Genomic DNA, 24,071 nt, shown 5'->3' on the forward strand with positions numbered 1-24,071 from the left:
GACTATAACATTTACTTACCTCATTCAGAGAAGGAAAGCGCAGCGGTGCTGTTTTACGCTGCACTCCGTCCACATAAACAGTGACCACATTCTGTCCAAAGGGACGACGGCCAGGAACGTGAACAATGTCTACTGAGTGCTAGAAGGGTAAGAATAAGACTTTGAATACAGAAATAAAACCTTATAAAGATATCATTAGTGTAATCAGATTACTTTCTCAAGTAACTAGTAAAGTAGCACATTACTTTTAAATTTACAACAAAATATCTGAGTTACTTTTTCATATAAGTAACAAAATAACATAAATACAACTTTTTTTGTTATTAAAAACAAATAAGCAGGCTCAGCCCAGGTGACAAAGTAATGCAAAAGTAACGTAATGCATTACTTTCCATAAAAAGTAACTAAGTAACGCAGTTAGATACTTTTTAATGGAGTAACGCAATATTGTAATGCATTACTTTTAGTAACTTTATCTAACACTGGATATCATAAAGTAATTAACTTCTTTAGTTGAAATCATGCTAAAGAGGCTAATCAAGCTAAAGGTAATTCTGCAGTAAAACAAAAATACATGTGATGCTTCTATTAAAAAGGTAACTGTCTTTTTGTAAACAGAAAGGGGGGTCTTTCCAACCACTGCCATTTTGAGCAATATCTTTCTAATATTTATTTTCATACAAGTGTTCTGTCTTCTCTTCCATAAATTGTCTATGTTAATGTGTGTGTGAGTTGTCTGTAAGGTCACTAACCCAGGCGCAATCATTAAATGGGTGTTCTGGCAGGGAAACGGCCATGTATTCCTTTTTAGTACATACTGCCACCACCAGAACTTCTTCTGTGGTGAAAAAAGCTTCAAAGCCAGTTCCGCTTGCTGTGAAAAAACTACACACAGGACACAATACAGCTTTTGAAGGAATAAGCACACACAAAACAAGTACTCTTGATCACCAGTACAGCATGCTGTCAATATTGCTATTTCTAGACTACTCTAAGTGTACTAGACTTACAATATGTACAAGCATTTTGTTACAAGTAGGCCTGGACAATATATTGAATATTCACCACTTACTCACTATGATTTTATCTGCAATATAAAATTAATCAACAATTGTAAATATTGCTATGATTTTAATCAGCGTTTTGCAATTCTTCTACGTTTAACTGCAGTCATGAGTGCTAAGGTGTATATTTTAATCTCATATCTGAATCAAACATAAGTATTAAAATTGTTAACGTTAAGTTTGTAAGTTGTAATTACTGATTACAGATAAATGAAAATGATCACATACTGCAGATGCACAATTTGCATATTTACACACACTATTACATAATTAAATAATGGCTTTACAGAAAAATCAGTTAAAATTGATTTTAAAAATAATAATAATTTAAAAATATAATTTAGTAAAATTAATACTTAAATGGTTCCATTTTCAACTATGATAATAAAAATAAATGTTTCCTAAGCACCAAATAGCATATTACAATGATTTCTAAAGGATCATGTGGCACTGAAGAATGTATATCAAAAAGTAGTAATACATTAGATGATGAATTTTGCATTATAACACCCATCTATCTTGAGAATACCTGTAAAGCTGTTTCCTGCGTGGTCCCTTAGCCATTCGAACCATATTATCTAGGTTTGTCAGGTGAGATTCTGAGTAGTGGTGCTGGGGTGGAGGAAAGTCTGTGTTGAGGCATAGCCAAGCATGAAAAGCAAATGCGCTTCCTGGCCAGCGTTGTATAGCTGGCACCATAATACCCGCCATAGGGGGCATAAGATCAAAATACTGCAAGGCGCTGCACACACCCTCTCCGCGAGCGGCCATGGCAGAAAGCACCCTTACCACACGCCCGCAGTATGGGTGAGGGGGTGCACCGGGCTCAGTCCGCAAGAGCTTCAGCAGACTCTTCAGTTCACAGGGCCGTAGAGAAAGAGATCCCAAGTCTTGAAGCAAGCCCAAGAGTGCATCCGCACACTGCCGGTCGAGCCGCTCCGGGGCTTCGGACAGCACCTCCAGCAGAGCGCCTACTAAGCCCGCCTCGACGGCTACGGTGCGGCAGGACAGAGTTCCTCGACACACGGCCGCCAGCCACTGGGACACCAGCAGCTGCAGAGAGCGAGAGCCCAGATCAGGCAACCACTGCAGCAGCAGGAGCAAAGGCTGTTCGTTACTGATGCCCAGCTGCATGGCCTGGGAATGCTCTCCTTCAACAGCCTGACAGAAACAACAAGGAACCAGGGGAAGGACAAAGCAAAAAGTTTTTTTAAGCATGGCGATTCTCAGTCATTATCCTGAAAAACTTACCGCATTTAATGAAGAAGCATGCATGTGTGTAGCTCTCCAGTATTATAGTATTTATTCATTTCAAATTCATTTTTATTTTTATATTTTACATTTTCATTTTAATCTTAAGTTAGTTATCTTTTTTTAGTAATTTTTATTGTGCATTTTTCTCGTTTTTTTAATGTGTCTATTTATTTTTTAATAATTTTTTATTTTAGTTTTTAGTTATTTTAGTCATTTTAGTATATCAACTTCAATTAATTATATTAAAAAGTTATCCTGGCAACTGACTAAATTCGTTATGGCTTCGGTACAGCGGGGGCAAAAACTAAACATAGAATTGCTTCTTTTTTTTTATTATTAAACAGTGGTTTCAAAAAATGCTCTTTCTTTAAATAAATTTAATAACAATACATTTTTTCTTAAGGATAAAAATCTACCTCAGCTTATGCTCTAAAGTACTATAGGGAGTCCCTTTACATTAACAACGGAGCCCAAACTTAAATTTAATTACTATTTATTTTTAAATATAACATTCAACATTCAGTTTAAAAATTTGCATGCAGACATGTAAACTGCACATAATGCTGTTTTTAAAATAACGTCAAAAAAAAAAAAAAAATTCTATTTGTTGTTGAAATATATTCATTTATATTCACTTAAGTAAAATATAATGAGTATATAGCCTAATATTTTACAAAATGCTGTGGACCCAGATGACTTGCCTGAGGTAAATGAAATGCTATGTGACATTTTGTTTACAAGCTGTTTTATTGACGCTTTCTGTGGTTGAAACACGGAGCGATTTCATGAGATTAAAACTAGTAGTAAAGAGGAAGCAACGATCACTCTCATTCGTGCTCTGCGCTGCCGTTTGAACTGTGGCATTTATACAGCACTTTGTCACGCCACAGCAAAGAGCGTCACAACGGCATTTTATTGTTAAAATTTCCTGAAAAAAATTATACTTTCAGTTTTGTTTTTGTTATTTTGGTACTTCAACATTAGTTTAGAAATGTCCGCCCCCATGAAGCGACCCTCTCTCTATGTAAAATGAACCCACTTTTAATAGGCTACTGATTGGAGACTCACGTGAAAGTGTGTCAGTTTAATTATTTGGTTATAAAGTACTATTTATTACTTTATGGGTAAATAAAATAATGAGTATACATTTCTGACTAAATGTCAAAAAGGAAGGAAATGTAGGTCACACCATCTGTGATAGTAGTTACACTTACAGTTTCTTCTCACTCACCATGTTCATCAGCTCCTGCAGGAGTCTTTTGGTGGGCTGTCCTTGACTTTTCAACACATCAAACAACTGTGAGTAGCCAATCCGCTCCTTGAAGACCTCCTGGGAAGAAAAACCACAGTTACATTACAATTGAACAAGCATACAACAACTGTTTTTACCACCCTGTTCCCCAAAATAAACCAAAAAACAAAAGGTATTATACAAAGCAGAAACGTTTTCACATGAAATTAGGATATTAAAGGGGTATATCATGAAAAACACACTGTAAAAAGTGATAAGTTGACTTAAATTTAAAAAATTGAGGAAACCCATTGCCTTAAAATGATTAAGTAAATAATAATTAAAAAAACAAAGTTAAGTGAACTTGACAATTCAGGATTTTACTTCAAATTTAAGTTAAATTAGAAAGTCTACTATGTAAATAGCTTTCACAATGCAAAGCCACCCAGATTATTTATTGAAACTGCCCTGCAAAAACAGAGAAAACATAACCATAAATCTTCATAGTTGTGCCACAGTACAATGTTTACTTTGCAAAGAGGGTGTTATTGAAGAACAGGGCGGCACAAACTATATTTGACCCAACAGCAAAGAGGTTAGCCAATAAAAACAAGGACATTTACACAAAGAAGTAGCTGTAAAAAAAAAAAAAGTGTCTTTCATTCTGAGGAGGAGAAAAACTCAACAATGTCATGAAATCTATATCATGACATTGCATTTTGGTACAAGAAACCTAAATACACTAATAATAAACAAAAACACGATATGGGATTATGATACTTTTGGACCAGACAAATAACTCAGTAAGTGCCATAAAATAAAGGAGGAAGCGCATGTCGTAATGTCAGCATGGGTGACCTGGTTCTGCAGAACCACATCAAATGTGCTGATAAGATTAACCACACACGCATAGGGGGCATATTTATCATACGCAAGCACTTTGACTTATCACGCTGATAAGATGAGAGACGTCTGCATGCTGACCTTTCAGAGACTTTAGGAGAAACATACATAAGGAACGAGTGGTGTAAGAAATGAGTCGATGACATGTAATACCTTGGCAGAGGGCGAGTTGCTCATTATGGCAGTGAGAACTCGAATGGCGTGTACTGTGATGCAGTCAGAGCCCTTTTCCCAGACCTACACACACATATGCAAAATAAACACATCATTTAGTTCATATTCACATTCTAATGTATTAAATTAGTTCACCCAAGAATATGTATTTCCAAGCCCATAGGAGAATTTTTTGAAAAAACAATGATTTTAACATGGACAATGACAAATGTTTTTTTTTGGTCCCACTTTATATTAGGTGGCCTTAACTACTATGTACTTACATTTAAATTAATAATTTGGTACAATGCACCTATTGTGTACATACATGTACTTATACTTTTAAAAATACCTATATGTACTTACATCTGTAATTCATTTCTGTAATTACTTTTATAATTACACTGTTGACCCATCCCTTACACCTTAACCCACCCTTAAACCTACCCATACCACCAAACCTGTCCTTAACCTCACCCGTATCCCACCTCAATAGCAGCAATAGTGTTTTGCAATACAATATGAACACAATAAGTACATTGTACTTATTTTTTGATGTAAGTACATAGTAGTTAAGGCCAGCTAATATAAAGTGAGACCGTTTTTTTTTGTTATCCTACAGCTTCAGAAAACTTGTTTGACACACATAGCCACTATAAATGTTGTAAGAGCTGAAAAAAAAAAAAAAAAAATCTTCAGAATTTCTTCCCCCTTCTTTTTTTTTTTTTTTTTTACACAGACAATAACACCAAAATATGGGTTTGGAATGACATTAAGGTGAGTAAATAATGACGCTGCCATTCAAAAGTTTGGTGTCAGTAAGATTTTTAAGAAATTAACACATAATATTCAGCAGGGATGCATTTAATTGATCAAAAGTGACAGACTTTTATATTACCAAAATAAAAAATAAAAATATATATTAAAAAAAAATTAAGCAGCATAAGCCTTTTCCTTACAACAGGCTAATCAGAAATGTTTATTGAACACCAACTCAGCAGATTAGAATGATTTCTGAAAGGTCATATGACACTTAAGATTGTAGTAATGGCTGCTGAAAATAAAGCATTGCTACCAAAGGAATAAATTACACACATATATATATATATATATATATATATATGTAATGTAATTAGAAATGTAGTACATGTATTTTAGCTGTGTACTGGTGGGTTAAATCAAACCAAGGTGCAACTGGATAAGGTGTACTGTATACACATCTATAGTACTATAGGTCTATTACGTTATTATTATGTGTATCAATAGCTGCCTATTACATCTACATAATCACAAACTGTAATTACAGGCTGTTCCATAACTTAGTTACATGGTAAGTGCATTTTGTTTCATGCAAGTACAACGGCTACTACTAAGTACTTAACTAGGTAATTACTCTGTAATTCTCCATGGTACTCTGGCTTACCAATATTTTAATGCTTTCAAAATATTTGTAAAAATCTTTCCGACCCCAAACCTTTGATCAGTAGCGTAAACAGTTTTGTGTGAAATATTCCTTTTAATTGAACAGTTTCAGAGAGAAGCATGCAGATATGAATTCTGAACATTTCTCCTTGAAGCACAAGATTCTGTTAAAAACAAACTGAATACAAATTAATGTTATGAATTAAATTAAAGAGATTAAAACATGCAACAGTAAAGCAGATTTCTCACTTTTAACCTCTCAAAATATTTACCACCACTATCCCACCAAAGACCACCAAATGAAACACACACCAAATCTTACACCCACAGCACCACAGCTACACTAGACATGCTAAAAATCTAGAAACACTCCGCACACTGCAAGACAACATGCAAGGCGACACGGCCTTGCAAGTACATCTAATGAACTTCACACATACACACACACACACACACACTAAACCACAACCAGCAGGATCCTCACCCTCCAACTCTGTGTACTGACACTGCACTAATCTTTAGAAATGTACTGATGTGGTACCATGGTATCAAATGTTAATTTCATGGTACTATGTGATCTCCATATTTATTTACAACAGTGTTGCTATATAAGAAACACACATACACATATACATATATATATATAATTAGATTAAAAACAGACTATCGAAAATTAGAAATGCTGCCTTGGCAACTAACTGGACAACGTTTAAGTGAAGTACTAAAATTATTAACTGAAATCAAACAAACTAAAATTTAAATAAAAATAAATGAAAACTATTTTTAGAAATATAAAAAATAAAATAAAAAAAACAATACAATGACAAAAGCACATAAAACTCAAAATTAAAACGAAAACTGTACATATAAATATAATTCAAAATATTAATAAAATCTATGTTTTCACTACTACCCAATGGTGTTGATATTGAATAATTTGGGGAAAATTGTTATACTCCAGCTAAAACGATTTTTAAAAGCATTTTGCAAATTATTGAAAAATTGTATGCATTCTGCTTTTATAAAATCATGTAATGTAATGTAATGTAATATGTGTAGGTTTAATACTACTACTACTAATAATAATATCTTAAACACAAAAATATTTAATATTGAATTTTTTAGATTTAAAATTAAATTATGCATGCATTCATGACTTAAAAATAAACACATTATCTTTGACATTCATATATGCATGCACAAACACATTTTTAAGCAAAAATAAATAAATAAATAATTAATTTGGTAAAGAAAGTTCTCAAAAATCTTACAAATTTATTCTAGATAATTTTACATGACATTCCCCTAAAATATTGATGTTATCTATCAGCTACATTAGAACACAAATAGTACCATCATGTCATATCTAAGTACCATGGTACAATAATAGCATCATAATGTTTTGAGGTTTCATATTTTTCGTTGCATTTAAGTCAACTCTGACATTAACCGGCACACGCAGATGTTTTGCGGCTGTATATTCACCTAGACAACATTGCACGCTGTTTATACGGAATCTAATGTTGCTCAGTCAGCAGTTGTGCATCTGTGTATTCGTCTGCGTGTCTGTGTTTGTGTCAGTCAAGTGAAGGGTGGGTTTCCTGCTGACGAACGCCACACTGATCAGCGGTGAAGGGAAAGTACCTGCTCCACTTCAGCCTCTGTGAGCAAACGTGTAGTGAGGTCACATTGGCCCTCACACTCCACCTTAAATCTGTTACTCTGATAAAGCTGCAGGACAGACACACATTCATACACACCGCGTCACAAACACATGAACACAAGTGAGTCAGAGATAAAACAAGCAAGCAGAAGTTGAACTTACTGACAGATCAAGCAAAAAGAAATGAAAAGGTAATAGACGAAAAAGAGAAGCTCTACGAAATCCTCATTACACAACGTAATGCCTAGTTACAACACACTCGAAAACCACCCAGCTTACCTAAACCCACTGTGATCACATACAAACATATGACGCAGAACCTATATTTCATCACAGGATGGAAACACAGGCTGTGCTACAAATAATTACTGGTCGTCACTTTGATGCACTGGGTTGTAAATCGTCTGTCATGGTTTATTTTTATCTGTCAGTAAAATATGAGATCAGTAATATATTGGCTTAATGGGTAAATGACAAATAAAAGTGTTCAATCTTTGAAAAAAAAAAAAAAAACTACTTTAAAATAGATTTTCACAAGTTCTTAGAATTGCAATATTAGTATTCATGTTGGTTTCGAAACATTTTTATATCATCTTCAAAGAAAGTTTCAATTGAACTCGTCAAGTAGTATATTATTAATTTAAATATTCTTTTAATACAATTATAATTCAATAAATAAATATCATTACATTTTAGTGAGCGACAAAACATGATTTTTAATCCCTGAAATGAACTAACCTTGTCCTGTCAAAGGTCAAACTATCTGATATTTCTGATAAACGTTTTTATTATGATATCTCTGTCAGCAGGGATCCTCTCTATGATATCATTTCCTGTTTTTTATACTTGTTCTGTTTGGCAGACACATGTTTTTTCATTTCCAAATTACTTTTGATGTTAGGACAGTAGTCGCATGACTATGACTGTAGGACTTTTTTTTTGTATGTGAAAGAACTGCTTCATATGCTAATTGAAATAAATCTGAAATACAATATAAATATTAGCTAAATAATTAAATGAAAATTAGAAATGTTGCATTGGTAATTGAAATATGTTTAGGTGAAGTACTAAAATCACTGAATGAAATTAGTATAAATATAGATATATAAAAAATAACATAAAAATAAAAACAAAAACTAAATAATAAATAGTTAAGACAGCTGGTACTACCCTGACAGCTTTTACATTTTAGTTTTTTTCTGATGAAATGTATTTAAAAGAAATGCTTCAAATCCCTACTAACATCCTTCAGTGGAAATGTTTCCTGAGTAGAGAAAACCAATAGATCTTATGTAAAAATAATTGTAATTATTTTAAAATACTGTATCAGTCACTACTTTTAAATTTGATAAATGACAAACACATTTTAGTTTAAAGCAACCTCTGGATTGAACCCTGGCAAATCTGTGGTTGAGAAGTCAACTCTCGTTCAGTACTTTGTCAGAACAAACATCAGCAGACCGCCACATTTCCATTGTCTGCCATGAGACTCATTTTTCAATCCTCAGGGTTGGAAATGTGAAGCGCTGCTGCAGATATCTCAGCGGGTTTAGGAAGGTAGCATTCTGACCTTGCTGTTCTGGATGAGGCGGAGGATGTGCTCGAAACAGTTGTTATTAAGAAAGATAGCCTGCAAAACCGGCCGGTCTGAACACTGCAGGATCTCTGGGATAGCATCTGCAAGGCAAAAACACAAGAACATTCAGTCTTTTTGACTTGTGCCTTCTGGAGAGATAGAACTGTGCCAGTTTTAAAGCACTTAAATAAACAGTGCTGGGGCAGCTGCATTACTCATGGAGAAGAAATGAAATGCAACCAAATAGCTGTTTTGTGACCTTTTGCAACTTCTCGATTCAAATTGGTTCCAGAGAACTGGCTACAATTACTCTGAGCTTCTGCTAAAGGGGTTGAAGTTCACTACAAAAACATTTTAAATGTTTAAAAACAAAATCAAACATAATCACACACAGTGATCTGGGTTAAATATCTAGAATTAGAAGCACTACAATTCACTGTTGTGTTGATATTCAGTCTTAAGGTTTTGTTTGATTTATTTATTGCAAAAGACCAACATCATGACATAATATCATATTACATGCCCATTACATGAAATACTTCTGGGAAGTTGATAGATGCATATATGCATATTCCTGCTTGTTTTATAATTATAATGCATGCAGTTTATTATCTTATATTAACTGAGAGGCCTGAAAAACGATTGTCACACTACAGGACCATTTAATGTAAATTATAACTGAATTAGTGAAGGCAAAAAGTGTTTAAAATAGTGAAAAGGAAATGGTGACCATACATTTCCCCTATACATTCATATCAATTTCAACCTAAAATTTAATTCAATATTGACTACCCTAACAAACACAGAAACCTAGAGAGGGTAACAAAGTTGTAGAGGCATCACGAAAGCTACTAAACACACAAACAGACTTTGGGAACCTAATAGACACAAATAGACAGAGCAAATATAATGCAAACCTTCAACAAAACAAACAAGCAAGTACAAACACAACAATGAATTATATATAATGATTTGCTTAATAAAACTGGTGTATTCAAATATCTACAGTCCTGTAATGCTGTACACTCTAGGTTTGACGTATGGTGTCAAGAGGATTGCAAGGGAAGGGTTCTTACTACTGTATTCACAATACAACAATTACTGGTTGCTGTTCAGTGAGGTTCAGTGAGTGCCAACAGGGTGATCCTTAATGTTTAGAGATTAGGATATATTGTAATGTACAGACACATAAGCTTCGTTCCAAAACTGCTGCTTTCTGAGGCAGCATCCTAACAGTCATGGAACCTCAGTACTCTCTTTTATGTTCCATAGAAACAAGTACTACCAGTCTGGGAGAACATGAGGGTGAGTAAATAATGATAGAATGTTCATTTTTGGGTGAACTATCCCTTTAATGGGAGCCACAATAGAATACTGGATGAAAAGATACCAAACTTGAAACTCAAAGACTAACAAAAACTAACCAATTGATGAGTTTTTTCTACTTAATGAATCTGCAAGAAAGTATTAATAAACAACGAAACAAAACAGAACAAAATGCTAAATACTGAAATAAATAAAAAACAAAACAAACAAAAAGATCAAACGAAACTATCCTAACAGCCATAGAATCTCAAAAGTGAGTGATTTGAAACACTTTACAAAGGTAGCTACTGAACACAAATAGCATTCTGCATAGGAGACTAAACTCAAAGCCTGACATTAACATGTTTCTAAGCTAGTAGCATGATAACCAAATAAACACAAAAATAAACAATTATTGGTTAAAATAATTAATTTACTCAAAATCACTAATTCGGCCATCTTGGATAAATCTTTTCACTGGGCTTGTTGCAAGGCATTTTGGGCTTTCTCTACAAAGGATCCATGCAATGCAGTCTTAGTTTAAATTAGGCTGAAATCAGGCCTCTTATAAGGCAGAATAATTCAATTAGGGAATATTGGTGTATTCAAAGGATAGTTCACCTAAAAATTTTAATTCTGGCATCATATACTCAATACCATTACAAACCTGTATGACTTTATTTGTTCTGCAGAACACAAAAGAAGATTTTTGTAGAATAATATATATATATATATAACATGGGGTGCAATGCTGAGACATTTTTGAAAAAATCTTCAATTGTGTTCCACAGAAGAAAATCAAAATGGGGTTAAAAAGTGATGGCAAATATTCTCTTACTCAGCATATGTTCGAGAAGGGTAATGAGGTTATCCTCCCAGGTCTGCATATCTCGCTGCTCACTGTCTGGTGGCCGGTTCCAGTTGAGCAGCTGGAAGTAACTATCCAGTACTGTCCGGATCTCCACCTGCCCCTCGGCTGGGCTGCTGGAGTGCAGAAGGTGGATCATTGCAGTCAGGCACCGCAGGGTCATTTTGAGCAGCCGAGGTTCCTTGGGCTCTTGCGGGGATGAGGCAGGAGTGAGACACCAGGAACGCAGCACAGACATGAGGTCCTTCACAGCCTGGGGGGTGATGGAGAGAAGGCCGTTCTTCTGAAACACACACAAACAGCAGCACATTACACACTGATATAATGAGGTATGTGGTTGCAAAACCAGAGATCCCTCTGAAATCCCTCATGCGTTAATACATGTTAATGTAAACAGGACCAGAGAGTCTCATTTACCTTGCATCCACTGATTACAGCTCCCTGTAGATGCACCAGTCTCACCACGAGCGGCTCTGGGATTAGTTCGCTCTCTTGTAGGTAGTCTGTGGGTGTAACCAGTCATTTAGTCTCAAGAATATTAAAGCTGAGCATCATTTGTGCAATTGTCATTATTTTAAGGCACAAAAACATATTTTTGATGGAGAGAAAGTTCATTCAAATGAAAACTCTGTCATCGTTTACTCACTTCCAAATATGTGCATTTATTTATTTTCTAGAACACTGAAGACAATTTTCTGAATTTTTTCATACAAATAAAGTCAATGTGGTCCAATGAGGTTTGACAGAATTCTCATCTTTGGGTGAACTATCCCTTAAAAAGCAACTGTCATGAAATGGAAACCACCTATCATACAAAAACTCTGATGCTTCAAATGAACACAGATCCTCAAATTTAAAACACAAAGACTAGTCAAAATTAACCAATTCAGGGCTTAAAGGCTTTTGTTGTTCTGTTTACTGAAACTATAAGAAAGAAATAATAAACACTGAAACAAAAAAACAATGCAAAGCAAAGCAAAACTAAACTAAACAACAACACAAAAAAACTAAAAGAAACAAAACTAAACAAAAAGATCAAAAAGAACAAAAGCAAAACAAAACACCAAAATGTGAACCTGGGTGCGGTTTCATAAAACAAGTTTACCAAATAAGACGGGCTTATTTCAGTTAGTCTGACTTATTGTCACTTGATGTGGTTCAAAATAAATCAGACTAACTGAAATAAGCCTGGATTATTTGGTAAACTTGTTTTATGAAACAGCCCCTGGAGAGGTTTTGAGTTTTAAGTTCCTCCACAGTGTGTACCTGAGATTTCATTTTAGGGGGATTTGCCGTGCCACTCACATAAACACAAAATTCTGTTCCAAAACCCTGAAGTGTGTGCTCATATGGTCACCCAACCTTTGAATTTAGGACATGCTGAGTAGATGAGAAAATCGAACAAACCTCATACAAACAAGTTTACCATTACATCATGAATACGATGTGGAGAAACCTTTTGGTGAAAAACAACTTTTCAGCACAAGAAGCTAGTTTACCTCACCTCACGACCACAGGCAACCTGGACCCACTGCAGCTTGCCTACTAACTACATATAGATGTGGAAGTTGCTCCACAGAGCTTATAATCACTTGAACAAAGCTTGCATCATTATCAGGATTATGTTATTTGTTTTAGTCATTGCCTGCAGGCTGCAACAGTCCTGCTTCTCAGATTTGTTAAGTTGGGTGCTTATAAAGAGCTCATGTTCAAATCCCATTCCTCACTCTTTCCTGCCTCAACTGTCCTATACATCACATTATCTCAATAATCTATAAATAAAATGCAGATCTCTCCCTACATATCCATGCAGAAGGTTGCTTCTACAGAATGTCCAGACAGAGCTTGACACAACAGAAGAAACAAGTCATAACCATCTATCACTTAAAAAAGGACAACTCCACTGATTAAAGGTGATTTACATGAAGCACATTTAAAGGTAAATAACATGACACAGCAGAGCCCTTAATCACTATGGATTAATACTATAGGGATCAGATCGCCATTTCTTTACGAACAACATTTTGTCTCCTAGGAGGCGGGATGTGCGATATCTCCCAGGATGTGAAGATGGGAGTAAATGGAGGTTAAAGATTGTGTCAGAAGGCAGGAGTGGGTGACATACCGTGGAAAAGCAAAGGAAGCTCCTCTGGTAGAACAAGAGGGGAGAATTTATACTTGCTTCTCTCCAGCATACTGACCTCCTCCCTGAAAAACACACAAATCAAAGCTCTTTATGGAAATACTTACTTAGTTCTTAATTACTAAATTATTACTAAAGCAATAAGCTACAGGACACTGCAGTAAATCATCTTCTAAACCTATAGTCAAGAATATATCTTGAATTTTCATGTTTTAAGCATAAATCTATCAAAGAGTTAAAAATAGTATTTGATAATAATGAAAAACAGCAATATAGGGGCTATATACAGAGCTGGGAAGTTACTTAAAACCAAATTATATATAAAAAAATTTAGTTAGTGTTGTAATTCATTACATTGCACATTTTAGGTAATATAATCAGACTATTTTTGATTACTTCTGACCGAACTTGTTTATCACATTGATTTAAATAGTTAAATCTTGTACCATGTTGATATAAAAATACAAAGAGAAAGAAAACGTACTCCATTCATTGTTATTAACAACATGAAATGCATTAATCATTACGTTATGTCAAGGTTTCCCAAACTGGGGTTCGTAAAAGGAACTGCAGGGGGTTTGTGAGTTTAATGAAAAGCTAATAATAATGAATTAAATCATTAAAAAAAAAATGTAAAATTAAAATAAATCATTTTAAAATAACATAAATAAATAAGAACACTTACTAAAAATTAAATATTGTTTTTGTTTACCTCCATGTCATGTGTAGGTTATTAAAAAAAAACAAAAAACATTTAAAAGATGAAACACAGGAATTAGGGAAAATCTAATTATAAAAAAATGTATTGTTCTTATGTAAATTAACTAATAATATTAATTATGGCAGTACAATTATGTTATCAGGTTGAAATATCATGGTACAAGTTGATTAATCAATTCATACACCATGGTGTTTATTTTTCTTACCCACTGGCAAATTTTTTCTTGTTTTAAGCATAAATGTTCAAAAAAACAACAACATAAGTATAAAATGGTATCACTACGTTTTAATACATAGGCTATACCAAATATATCTCAAGTTATATTACTGTACAACATGATTAATCTACTAGACACCATTACGCTGACATGATATCCCAAGCTACTACAAAGAATGTTTCCATAAAAACATTGTAACACTGTAACATTAATATAGTACAATGGACTACTCGGTTTGCAAGCAATTAGCAAGTTCAATAGTCTATTTGTAGGCTGTTTACAGGGGCCAAGAAAGGTGGACTGTTTCATAATACATCTCAGTTCATAACCTGCACATTAGTGGATGGGCAGAACAGTGCTCCTTGCTTCCCACATGCTGTGGGAAGTTTGCGCTGTGTGTAGCTCAGACAGCTGAGCATAAGAAGGCTTGAGAGCTGAGAGGTGAGGACTGGTTATTAACTGCTAGAGTGGAGCTGAAACAGAGCTAGCTGCTCTTAATGGCTCCTACGCATTCTTGTTGTGGTTTAACACCCTGCCCAACTCACAGACACACACTCACCCTGCCTGCCGTCTCCTCCATGTCTGATAAGGGTCAAAGAGATTTTCGCACAGCAACAGGCCATGTTGTACCACCGACTGTAAAGTGCTCTGATCATCTGGCTGCTTCTTCAGCTGTAACACACATACATAAACGCACTCGACTGAGTCTTACACAATACACAAACCTATCTGTTTTTGGCTTGTTAACACATAAACATTCCTTTCAATAAAGCAGAGGTCTTCCACCCAAAGCTTTCTGATTCAACCTGTTCTGTTAGTTCAGAAACCTACAATAACACCAAAAGCACATGCATAGTAATATACAATTAAGAAATGAAAGTTTCATTGGCATGTTTAGAATAAACAAACATTCAACAACTTTGAACTAGCTTTAAAAAAATACCAGAGTAAAACTAGAAAAATAATCATGAATATAACAGTTTTACTTAGTCTTTTTTATGGCTTCCTGATATTGATAGAATAATGGAGAGGTGACAAGAAAAAATAAGATGATGAAGGGGAACTGGATTATGAAATGATGCAACCTAGACTCAAACTTGCATTTCCAATATGAGCACCATGACTCAGTGTATCAGCAGAGGTGCAAGCCGCTATGAAACGGTTTCATAGATTTTTTTTGACTTCTTACCTGAGTCAAACAGAAGTTTAGGAGCTTGATTGTCTCAAACACAAACCCCGGGGTCTTTTCAGAGTCTATATTCTCCATATTCCTGCAAGCAGAGATTCACATCAGAAATGGTATTATTGCACACTCAGGGAAGATCCACATCAGCTATGCAATTCAGCATAAACTGCTGGCTTGTATTATCCCTGCTGTTTGAAGATAGAAGCTTATCAACAGGGGTTTGAGTCACTGGGGCATTATCGCAAAGACGATGATGGTATTCACTATGTGCTCAGTGGGCACTGACCTGCAGATGATGATGAAGAACTTGATGAGGAGCAGTGGGTGTGGAGCAGTGCTGCTTTGATCCTGCCCTGACATGTGGAGGGCACTGTGCCACAGCTGGGTGCTGAGGAACACCAACACCTCCTTGGGGATGAGGGGGATATCGGCGCTCCATTCCTCCAGCCTGCAGACAAAAAGAAGGTTGTTTTGTTTGCTTTTTGTTTGTTTATGTTTTGCTTTTTGTTTGTTTTGTTTTAAGTTTTGCTTGCTTTTTAAAGTTTGTTTTGTTTTCATTTTTGCATGTTTTTGTTTTGCTTCCATTTTTTGCTTGTTTTTTGTTTTGCTTTTGTTTTGATTCATTTTGTTTTGATGAAGAACTGATAAATAGACATTAAAAAAGTCAAAACACTATTTTCAGTTATTGAACGTTCGTCTTGGACATACACCTTGGCGTTGTCCAAACAGTGCACAAATTAATGTTTCGTCTGCTCAATTTTTTTTAAGATGGTGCATGTCTTCGGCCATTGAATCACATTTTGCTGTTTTGATGTTATTCAAAATCTTTTCCAGAAAGCCTCAAGTTATTTTTATATAACTGATCTTTTTCTAAATTTTAAATAGGCAACCCTAGCTAAACCACAACATTGGGCTGCAATTGATCTTTCATCTCCAACATAGTATATGTGCTAATCTTTAGATCTGGTGTGCACTACATTAGCAAATATCAAGACTCAGTAAATCAGATCTGGAGGATGAGATGAAAGTATTCAAATGATGGATTTTTCAAACTCACCACCCGTTAAATGAGCAATTAAACAAATATAGGCCTTAAAATACCATCATAGTTAGAGTTCCATCTGGACCTGACCACCTACAGATCAACTCCCTGTGCCTGTGACATTTTGATAGGCCAGCATGTAACTGACTCACCGTCGAGGCTCCGTTGACTGCACATCAATGACCTTCTCAAAAGACGCCACAAATGCCTCCAACCATTGCTGCAGGTAAACGACATCTTTCTGAAAGACAGAGAGAGATAAAAGGAAAAAGTAAGAGGCTGTAAAACATTTTTGACAGGACAGCCCCAAGGTTACCCTGCTGAAAAAAACAATAGAACCCTGCCCAAAACACAATAGAAAATGTAATAGTTTTAATGCTTATAATGGGAATTTGTATTGGTTTTAATGGAAACTATAATGGTGTCTACTGGTATGTGATGGATTCTATTGGTGGGATGTTAAATCCTATTGGAAAAATGCCCAAAACACACTACAAAAAGGAATTTTGTAATAGTTTTACTGGAAAAAGCTAATGATTTATAATGGTATTTTAATGGAAACTATTGGAATTTCTGTGATGGTTTCTATTGGGCTTCTATTGTTTTTTTTAGCAGGGTAGAGAGGTCTAGGTTACAAACTCACACTTATGATTATTGCTGATTAACTGCTGATCTCTGTGTCTATGGGTACTCCTTTTGCATCTAAATTGAAAAGTTGTACTTTTAAAACCACATCCATTGTGCCCAGTCCAGTTGTTTTTGAACACATCATTTGTGAAAGCCCCTTGAGAAACGCATCTTATCGGGGGCAAATAGACCCGAAGCCAGACTATTCTGAACTTCCTTAATATCAGTTAAGGTTGGAAATTATTTAATTTTGCACATGCGTAGAAAATCTTTACACCATGAGCATGACTGGGTGCTATCTCCAAAATCAGAGCATGCACACATTTGTGTTAACACAACAGGAAACTACAGGGTATGCAAAATTGCGCAGTGTAAGAGTGGATACTGTGAATTCATATTGCATTAAAAGCAGTGACAATGGTTTTGTCTATGAGACAAAAACAAGTACCACTTGCCCAATCCATAATGTCTTGCATTAAACTGTTTGTGCAAATATAAAAGAAGGTACAAATATGCACCTTTTAGTAAAAACCAGTTGAACACCTAATGTACACATTTTTTTTCTGACAGTATACATTATAATATATGCCAACAATTATCAGTAGCTGTATTAGTTTCTTTGATAAACAGATCTTAAAATCGCTACCATTGCAACCTAATCTACAAGAAATTCCCATTGTTAGAAATCCCTTTTTTCTGTGCTGTGAAGCATGAAATTCTGTCATCTTTCCACTAGTCGAGAATGAGCTGGAACAAAGAAAGCTGGTCTTGGATGAGCGTGAAGGAACAACTTGATGAACATAACTGAAACAGAAGGCCTAGTTAAACAGATCACATATCCTTTATGGGTAATTTAATACGATAAAGTCTTTGTAGAAGCTTCATGTAGCAATGCACAGTCATAGAAGAAAGAAAACTGAAACTGATCAAATGTAGACCTTGAATGCAATGTAAGCAGATTGCAGTAGAATCATAATTCCGCTGATGATGATCGAAAAAATAGAAGTCAATGAATAAAAGGAACTACTGATATAATTCAACTTTGATGGAGAGATCACAATAACATTTACTGTAAAGTTCTGTCAAGAATGAGTCACATGTGTACAATCAAGAACAAAACCTCGCATGTGACTGTCATTGGAAAGCGGCTGGTGGAAAACATTTCAAAGAGCGAGGAGCTATGCTTAGCTTAAATGATGCGGCTTGATCCGCCTACTCATAAGGGAAGTTGGGCTGTCAGCAGCTTCATAAAACACTCTCTGATATGTACACACACTGATAGCAAAATACAGAGGGCTTCTGGCATACCAAAACAATGTGCACTACAGCAGAAAGCAACCGTAAAATAAGACTAAACCTGCTCAAGGTGGAAAGAAACAAACTTTACCAATTGTTGTTCATTTAGGGGCCAGTCCATGTCTCATGGCAGGTGATGTGAGGTGGAGGGGCTCTTGTTACCCCGTTCTCTGCTGAGCCCCCACCAAGTTGCTTCTAAAAGGTCCAGAATGTGTCTGCCTGTAAGCCTCAGAATCATGCAGAATCCATCGTGATGCATCCGCTGATTTATTTCTCTGCTCTTTTCTGCTCTCTTGCTGTCTGTACTTCTGACAAGCAACCAGGAAATGGCAAGTCACTTTAACTGAGCCATATTTCCTGTCTCCTCTGAGCTGGGCTCATCGTCACCATGTTCTCTTCCTCCTTTGCCACTACCACAGCTTTATTGGTAGAGTATGTTCAACTTGCTACAAACTAAAACCGGTAAGCTACGGTAAGCTTACCTGATGCAACCTTTCTTTATTTATTTATTCACTTTCATGTTGTTTTATACTTTATTCACTTTCATGTCATTTAAACTATGACTTTCTTACATTTGAGGAACATAAAAAGAGAAATTTTGAATAATGTACTGGCTGCACTTCTCCACGCGGCTACGTGCTTTCAAGCTTAAAAAGGACTATAAAAGTCTCATAATAGTGATGTATACAACTTGTGTATTATAATCTGAGCCTTTGAGTCACAAACATTTCAGAATTTAAGTCATTACACACACTGCTAATCTTCATGTCCAGCGAGCTGTTAACGTCTCTGACTGAATTAAATTTGAGAACAGGGTCATTCTGATTGTTGAGCAAATCATTCAGATCAGTTCTGTTAAATGGATCAGTTGAATCCTTGAACGAAATCTGACTCATGAAAAATGTTTAATTCTGTCATCATTTACTCACACTTGTGTCATTTTAAACCCTTAAAACAAATCCCATATGTACAGATGGGTTTAATCAAAGTCTTCTCAAGACACTTGATCTCGTTGTATGATGAACATATTGAATTTAGGCTTTTACTCACATATAAACACTGATCAACGCACATACATCAATTATGTTAAATGATAGCTCAAACTACTTGCTCGAAGCAATGAGATTTGATCTTACATGTCAAGCAAGTATGATTTAGCAATGTTTGAATATGTGAATAGAAGCCTAAATTAAATCTGTACATCATAAAAAACAAGCACGATTTATATGGACTTCTTTTAGGATAATTTTCAATGAATGGACGAATTGTGTTTCGAAGATGAACTACTGTCTTACTGGTTTGGTTTGGTTTTTGATATTTGGGTGAACCATCCATCCTTCACATTTCAACCGGTTTCTCACACGAGTCATATGACTTACAATGATTTGTTATAGCCTACAGCCCATTACGTCATTTTGAAGCTGGACAAACCCAGTTCTCAATCACTTTCAATAAACTGAAAAACAACAACTGCTTTGTAAACCATCACACTACCTAAGGCTGACTGACAAAAATGTGATGATGCTGTAATTGAACTGAATTCTTTCTAAAGACCCTGACAGAGTTGAAAGCCCAGTTGTGCAACAGAGAATCCTCTCATTTTGGTACACACACCATGGTGGAGAGCATTGTAAAAGCTTGCTTTTATCCCACAAAAAGATTTGGTGTGGCTCTCAAGTAATAGCTGGAGGGAAACCTGAAGACTGAGCATTCAGTCATCGGTATGAATCAGCAGTCTGATGGAAGTGACATGCCCTGACCTGACCAGATGCATGAAAAAACACTTTTTACAACCGTATGGGGGATGAACCCTAAATTTAAACTCATAAAGCAATGACACGGAACTGAAGTTGAGCTGGTATTGAGTCACTTTGCCGATTGATCACTTGATCCTAACTGAGTGCTGAGCTTAACAGGAGGAAATGCCAACAGTGTGTCTCTATGGGCCCAGTGTTGCCTACTGTTTATATCATCACCCTTAATGAGTTTTCCATTTTAAGCTCTGGCACAGCTGAATCCAGTAAATTAGATTTTGAACTTGACACAGATTTCATTTATTGAGACTATACCAGATTTACGAGACAGCTATGGCAATCATGTTCTATTCTGGACGCTTTTCTAAAGAAACACAAACATTTATTTACATATAAAATATGTATATAATCGTACTTTGTACGTACTACATAGAGGGTGGGCAGTCTTGTAACCTCTCTTACACCACTGGATGATCTGTCAGGGGTTGCTTCATTTCAACAGAATTATAAATTGCACTTCCTCAAACAAACAGTCAAAAATAACAGCAACAGCCAACATGCTAAATTTCTTTAATTGACAATAGGAAATGAAAAAGTTTTAGGCAGATCTAAGAACTGAAACAGATATTGTGAAACCGTCGTTATTTTTTGTGTTCACATCCAGATGTGACAAACATGCATGTGCAACAGTAAATACTTCCTGATTCTTACCATGAATAAGGTACAAAACAGGGCTTGAAACTTGAATAAATCAGTCAAAATTTGGACAATATTAGAAAATAATATGAAATTATTATTTTTGGTAATTAACAATAAATAAAAACATTGCATATAGTTAAGTTATTGGACTTTGCCTATATTTAAATTATATTCAAATATCTTTTTCATACCATAATTTTGGTCATAGAAAGGAATGGTTAAAATGGGTACATCTTTTAAAAGTAGAATGAGATTATTTATGTCTTTCTGTCCATAATACTTAATGTACATTTATGTAATTTGATGATTATGGTTGAAATTATGACATTGTTGTGCGATATCATTGTTTGATATAGTCAAGAAAGTCCAAATCTCTGATGTGGAACGGGCCAAAATCCCCATTTTAAGGGGGGGATGGAGACATTTGATGCGTTTAAAATGAACTACATTTCATGATAGATTCATTTCATGGTAGACGATATTTTATCAAATTCATTTCTCTAATGAGACACCAATTTGTAGCCTACTCATGGAAACTAATTGCTGTTCATTTCCCTTTTCTGTTAATATGATAATTGTCTTGTGATGATAAAGTAGAGTTAGTTCAATTCAGGTCAGTTCTTGAATGCTATTTGACTCCAGTGGTGTTCTGTGAAGATGGCAAATCACAGATGAGCCATTCTGTTTGAGATTCCTGGCGGCTCTGAGAGCTCGCAGCTGCTCAGTGGACACAAAGAGAGTTTTTCTCTGGGTTTCTATTAATTATTCTCAATGTCAGTAAACACAGGCCTCAGGATACATGTGAAAATCCTCAAATATTCTTCAGGAGGCAACACGCATTCAAAATGCTTTAAGACTTCCCCGATTATTTAAGACAAATGAACTTTATACACACCTAGCCAAATAAAAAAGGCCCACCCAGTTGCCATACAAACAGCCCGTATCTCCACCAACGGCTACTAGCCTCACCCACTACACAAGCAAACAGAATAATGTCCTTGAAGCATCAATGTAAAAGAAGGAAATTATAACTTCCTCTTAATTAGGCCACAGACTGACTGGGGGATCAAAATTATAATAAAATAAATAGTAGCTTCATGACATACCATTGAACAAAGTAGTAAATTACTGCTCCTGATTAGCCTTCTTCCAGATGATTGAAGCTGCTAAATGAGTCAAAGAGGGCTAAATATAGTTAAACAGTCCCACGGGTAAGTCTCGGAAAGTACTGGAGCTCCTTGACAGCAGTGGCCTGGACTTATCCCTCCACCTGGGGATTTTTTTTTACAGTTTTTCTCAAAAAATCTGTGTGGATTTCCCTGCAGCATTGAAAACGTTAAAGCACCTCTTGCTACCTGGTTTTTAACAGGTCTGCCATTTACTTAATAAAAATGTAATCATTTTTGTGAAAAACTGAAGAAACCAATGTTCAACTTAAATGGTGCATTGCCCATATTAAAATCTTTTAAGTTAAATACAAATGTAAGATACATGAATACAATACTATACACATCAATGGCAGAAAAACAACAACAATTGTTACATCTCGTTAACCACAAAGGAATTGGTTTCAGTTAGGTAAGAGAATAGTTGTAGTATCACTTCCAAAACCAAAATCATATTACCTTCCAAATGCTAGGACATTATACTATATGCTAGAGCTGCCCAATCAAACTAAATAAAACCAAAATCATGATATGGCTTAGTATGATTATCAAATATTATATACACTGTTTTCCATCAAAATTGTAGTTAATTGAGTTAATGTTTGGGGTTATTTCTGTAAACACATTGTTGGGTTAATTGTGCTGGGTCAACATTCTGGGTTGTTTGAGGTAGCCTACTGTAAACACATAGTTGGGTTGTTCATGCTGGGTCAAATGGACTGCAAGGGGTTCTTTAACCACTGAACACCTGGGTTGGGTTATTTTGACCCAACCGGTTTGTTTATTTTTCCTCTTCATCGAGTTTTCTGGATTCTTCACTCGTCTCGTCGTTAGACGGTCAAGCAACTCGTAGCAAGCAGGATTATAAGGTAAATTAATATGATATAATTATTTACCTCTATTTTTAATAAGCTGTGGTAAGAGCACACTTGTTTCATGGTTAATGTGATATTTGATCTGTCGCTGTGCGGGTTAAAGTTAGCGTTATTCTGTGAATGAAGTAGCCGCCTACATTTTTTTGTTGACAATCTCTTTATAGTTATATAAAAGTTATGCATTTATGTATGTGTGTGTGTGTGTGTGTGTGCACGTGCACGTGCACGCCTCATGGAAAAGGTATGAACTATCTTTAGGTCAGAAATACAGGGTTAAGTTCAGTTAACTTACTGTCTGTGTAACGTTTCTGTATGGCTTCGTAATGTTTTGTCAGAATTAGATCATTTCGTACTAAAATTGATCTTTTAAGGTCTTTTTTTTTTCCAAGTTAATGTCTGCCAAGTGCCGAATCCAACAATAACTTCCATTTTCGTGCTCTTTTTCCCTCAGGTAATGTTAACCTTTAACGTTAAATCACGATATTACTGGTATGTAATATTATTCTTAAATATTGTTACTTAAATGTAATGTTGTCTTAGCTACAGTATGTAAAGTTAGACTTAATATCTCATGGTGTATGAGGTCCTTTTACTCTTCCTCTGTTTTAGTGAATGCTTATGTTGCTTTAATCAGGACACAAGAGGTTTATCCAGATTAACAGTCAGTTAGAGAGTCCATGTAAAGTATTCTTTATATGTTACTGTTAGAAATAATAGTTTGTATTTGAGATTGATGAATAATAGGCAGATCACTGGATATCCAGGCTGGCATACTGTATGGTTTTGCTAGCTTTTAACCCAGTTTTTCATCCTTATTTTACAGAATCTGTTTTGCCTCCCAAAAAAATTTGAAAAATGGTGGATTCGCAGTAATGGGTCTACAAGCATCCCAGAAATCTTTAAGGA

The 24,071-nt window shown here is 35.4% G+C and overlaps 1 protein-coding gene across 3 annotated transcripts in view; it reads right to left on the minus strand.

Annotated features, from left to right (window-relative positions):
- Positions 1 to 24,071, minus strand: part of nbeal2 (neurobeachin-like 2) — a 76,152-nt gene that overhangs the window by 37,666 nt on the left and 14,415 nt on the right. The window contains exons 1-15 of one of the 3 annotated variants that reach the window (XM_058746201.1): positions 18,763 to 18,966; positions 16,901 to 16,989; positions 15,993 to 16,154; positions 15,710 to 15,791; positions 15,080 to 15,192; positions 13,565 to 13,647; positions 11,857 to 11,942; positions 11,410 to 11,722; positions 9,261 to 9,367; positions 7,672 to 7,758; positions 4,606 to 4,689; positions 3,550 to 3,648; positions 1,594 to 2,225; positions 753 to 885; positions 20 to 139 (exon numbers count right to left, since the gene is read on the minus strand). In XM_058746201.1, the coding sequence (XP_058602184.1) occupies positions 20 to 139; positions 753 to 885; positions 1,594 to 2,225; positions 3,550 to 3,648; positions 4,606 to 4,689; positions 7,672 to 7,758; positions 9,261 to 9,367; positions 11,410 to 11,722; positions 11,857 to 11,942; positions 13,565 to 13,647; positions 15,080 to 15,192; positions 15,710 to 15,791; positions 15,993 to 16,154; positions 16,901 to 16,989; positions 18,763 to 18,792 (2,220 nt within the window). In that variant the 5' untranslated portion in view covers positions 18,793 to 18,966. Of the gene's footprint in view, positions 1 to 19; positions 140 to 752; positions 886 to 1,593; positions 2,226 to 3,549; positions 3,649 to 4,605; positions 4,690 to 7,671; positions 7,759 to 9,260; positions 9,368 to 11,409; positions 11,723 to 11,856; positions 11,943 to 13,564; positions 13,648 to 15,079; positions 15,193 to 15,709; positions 15,792 to 15,992; positions 16,155 to 16,900; positions 16,990 to 18,762; positions 18,967 to 24,071 lie in introns of those variants that run through there. The other 2 variants (XM_058746200.1, XM_058746202.1) reach the window with 2 other exon arrangements.

This window comes from Onychostoma macrolepis, chromosome 16, assembly GCF_012432095.1.
Source record: "Onychostoma macrolepis isolate SWU-2019 chromosome 16, ASM1243209v1, whole genome shotgun sequence".
NCBI lineage: Eukaryota > Metazoa > Chordata > Actinopteri > Cypriniformes > Cyprinidae > Onychostoma > Onychostoma macrolepis.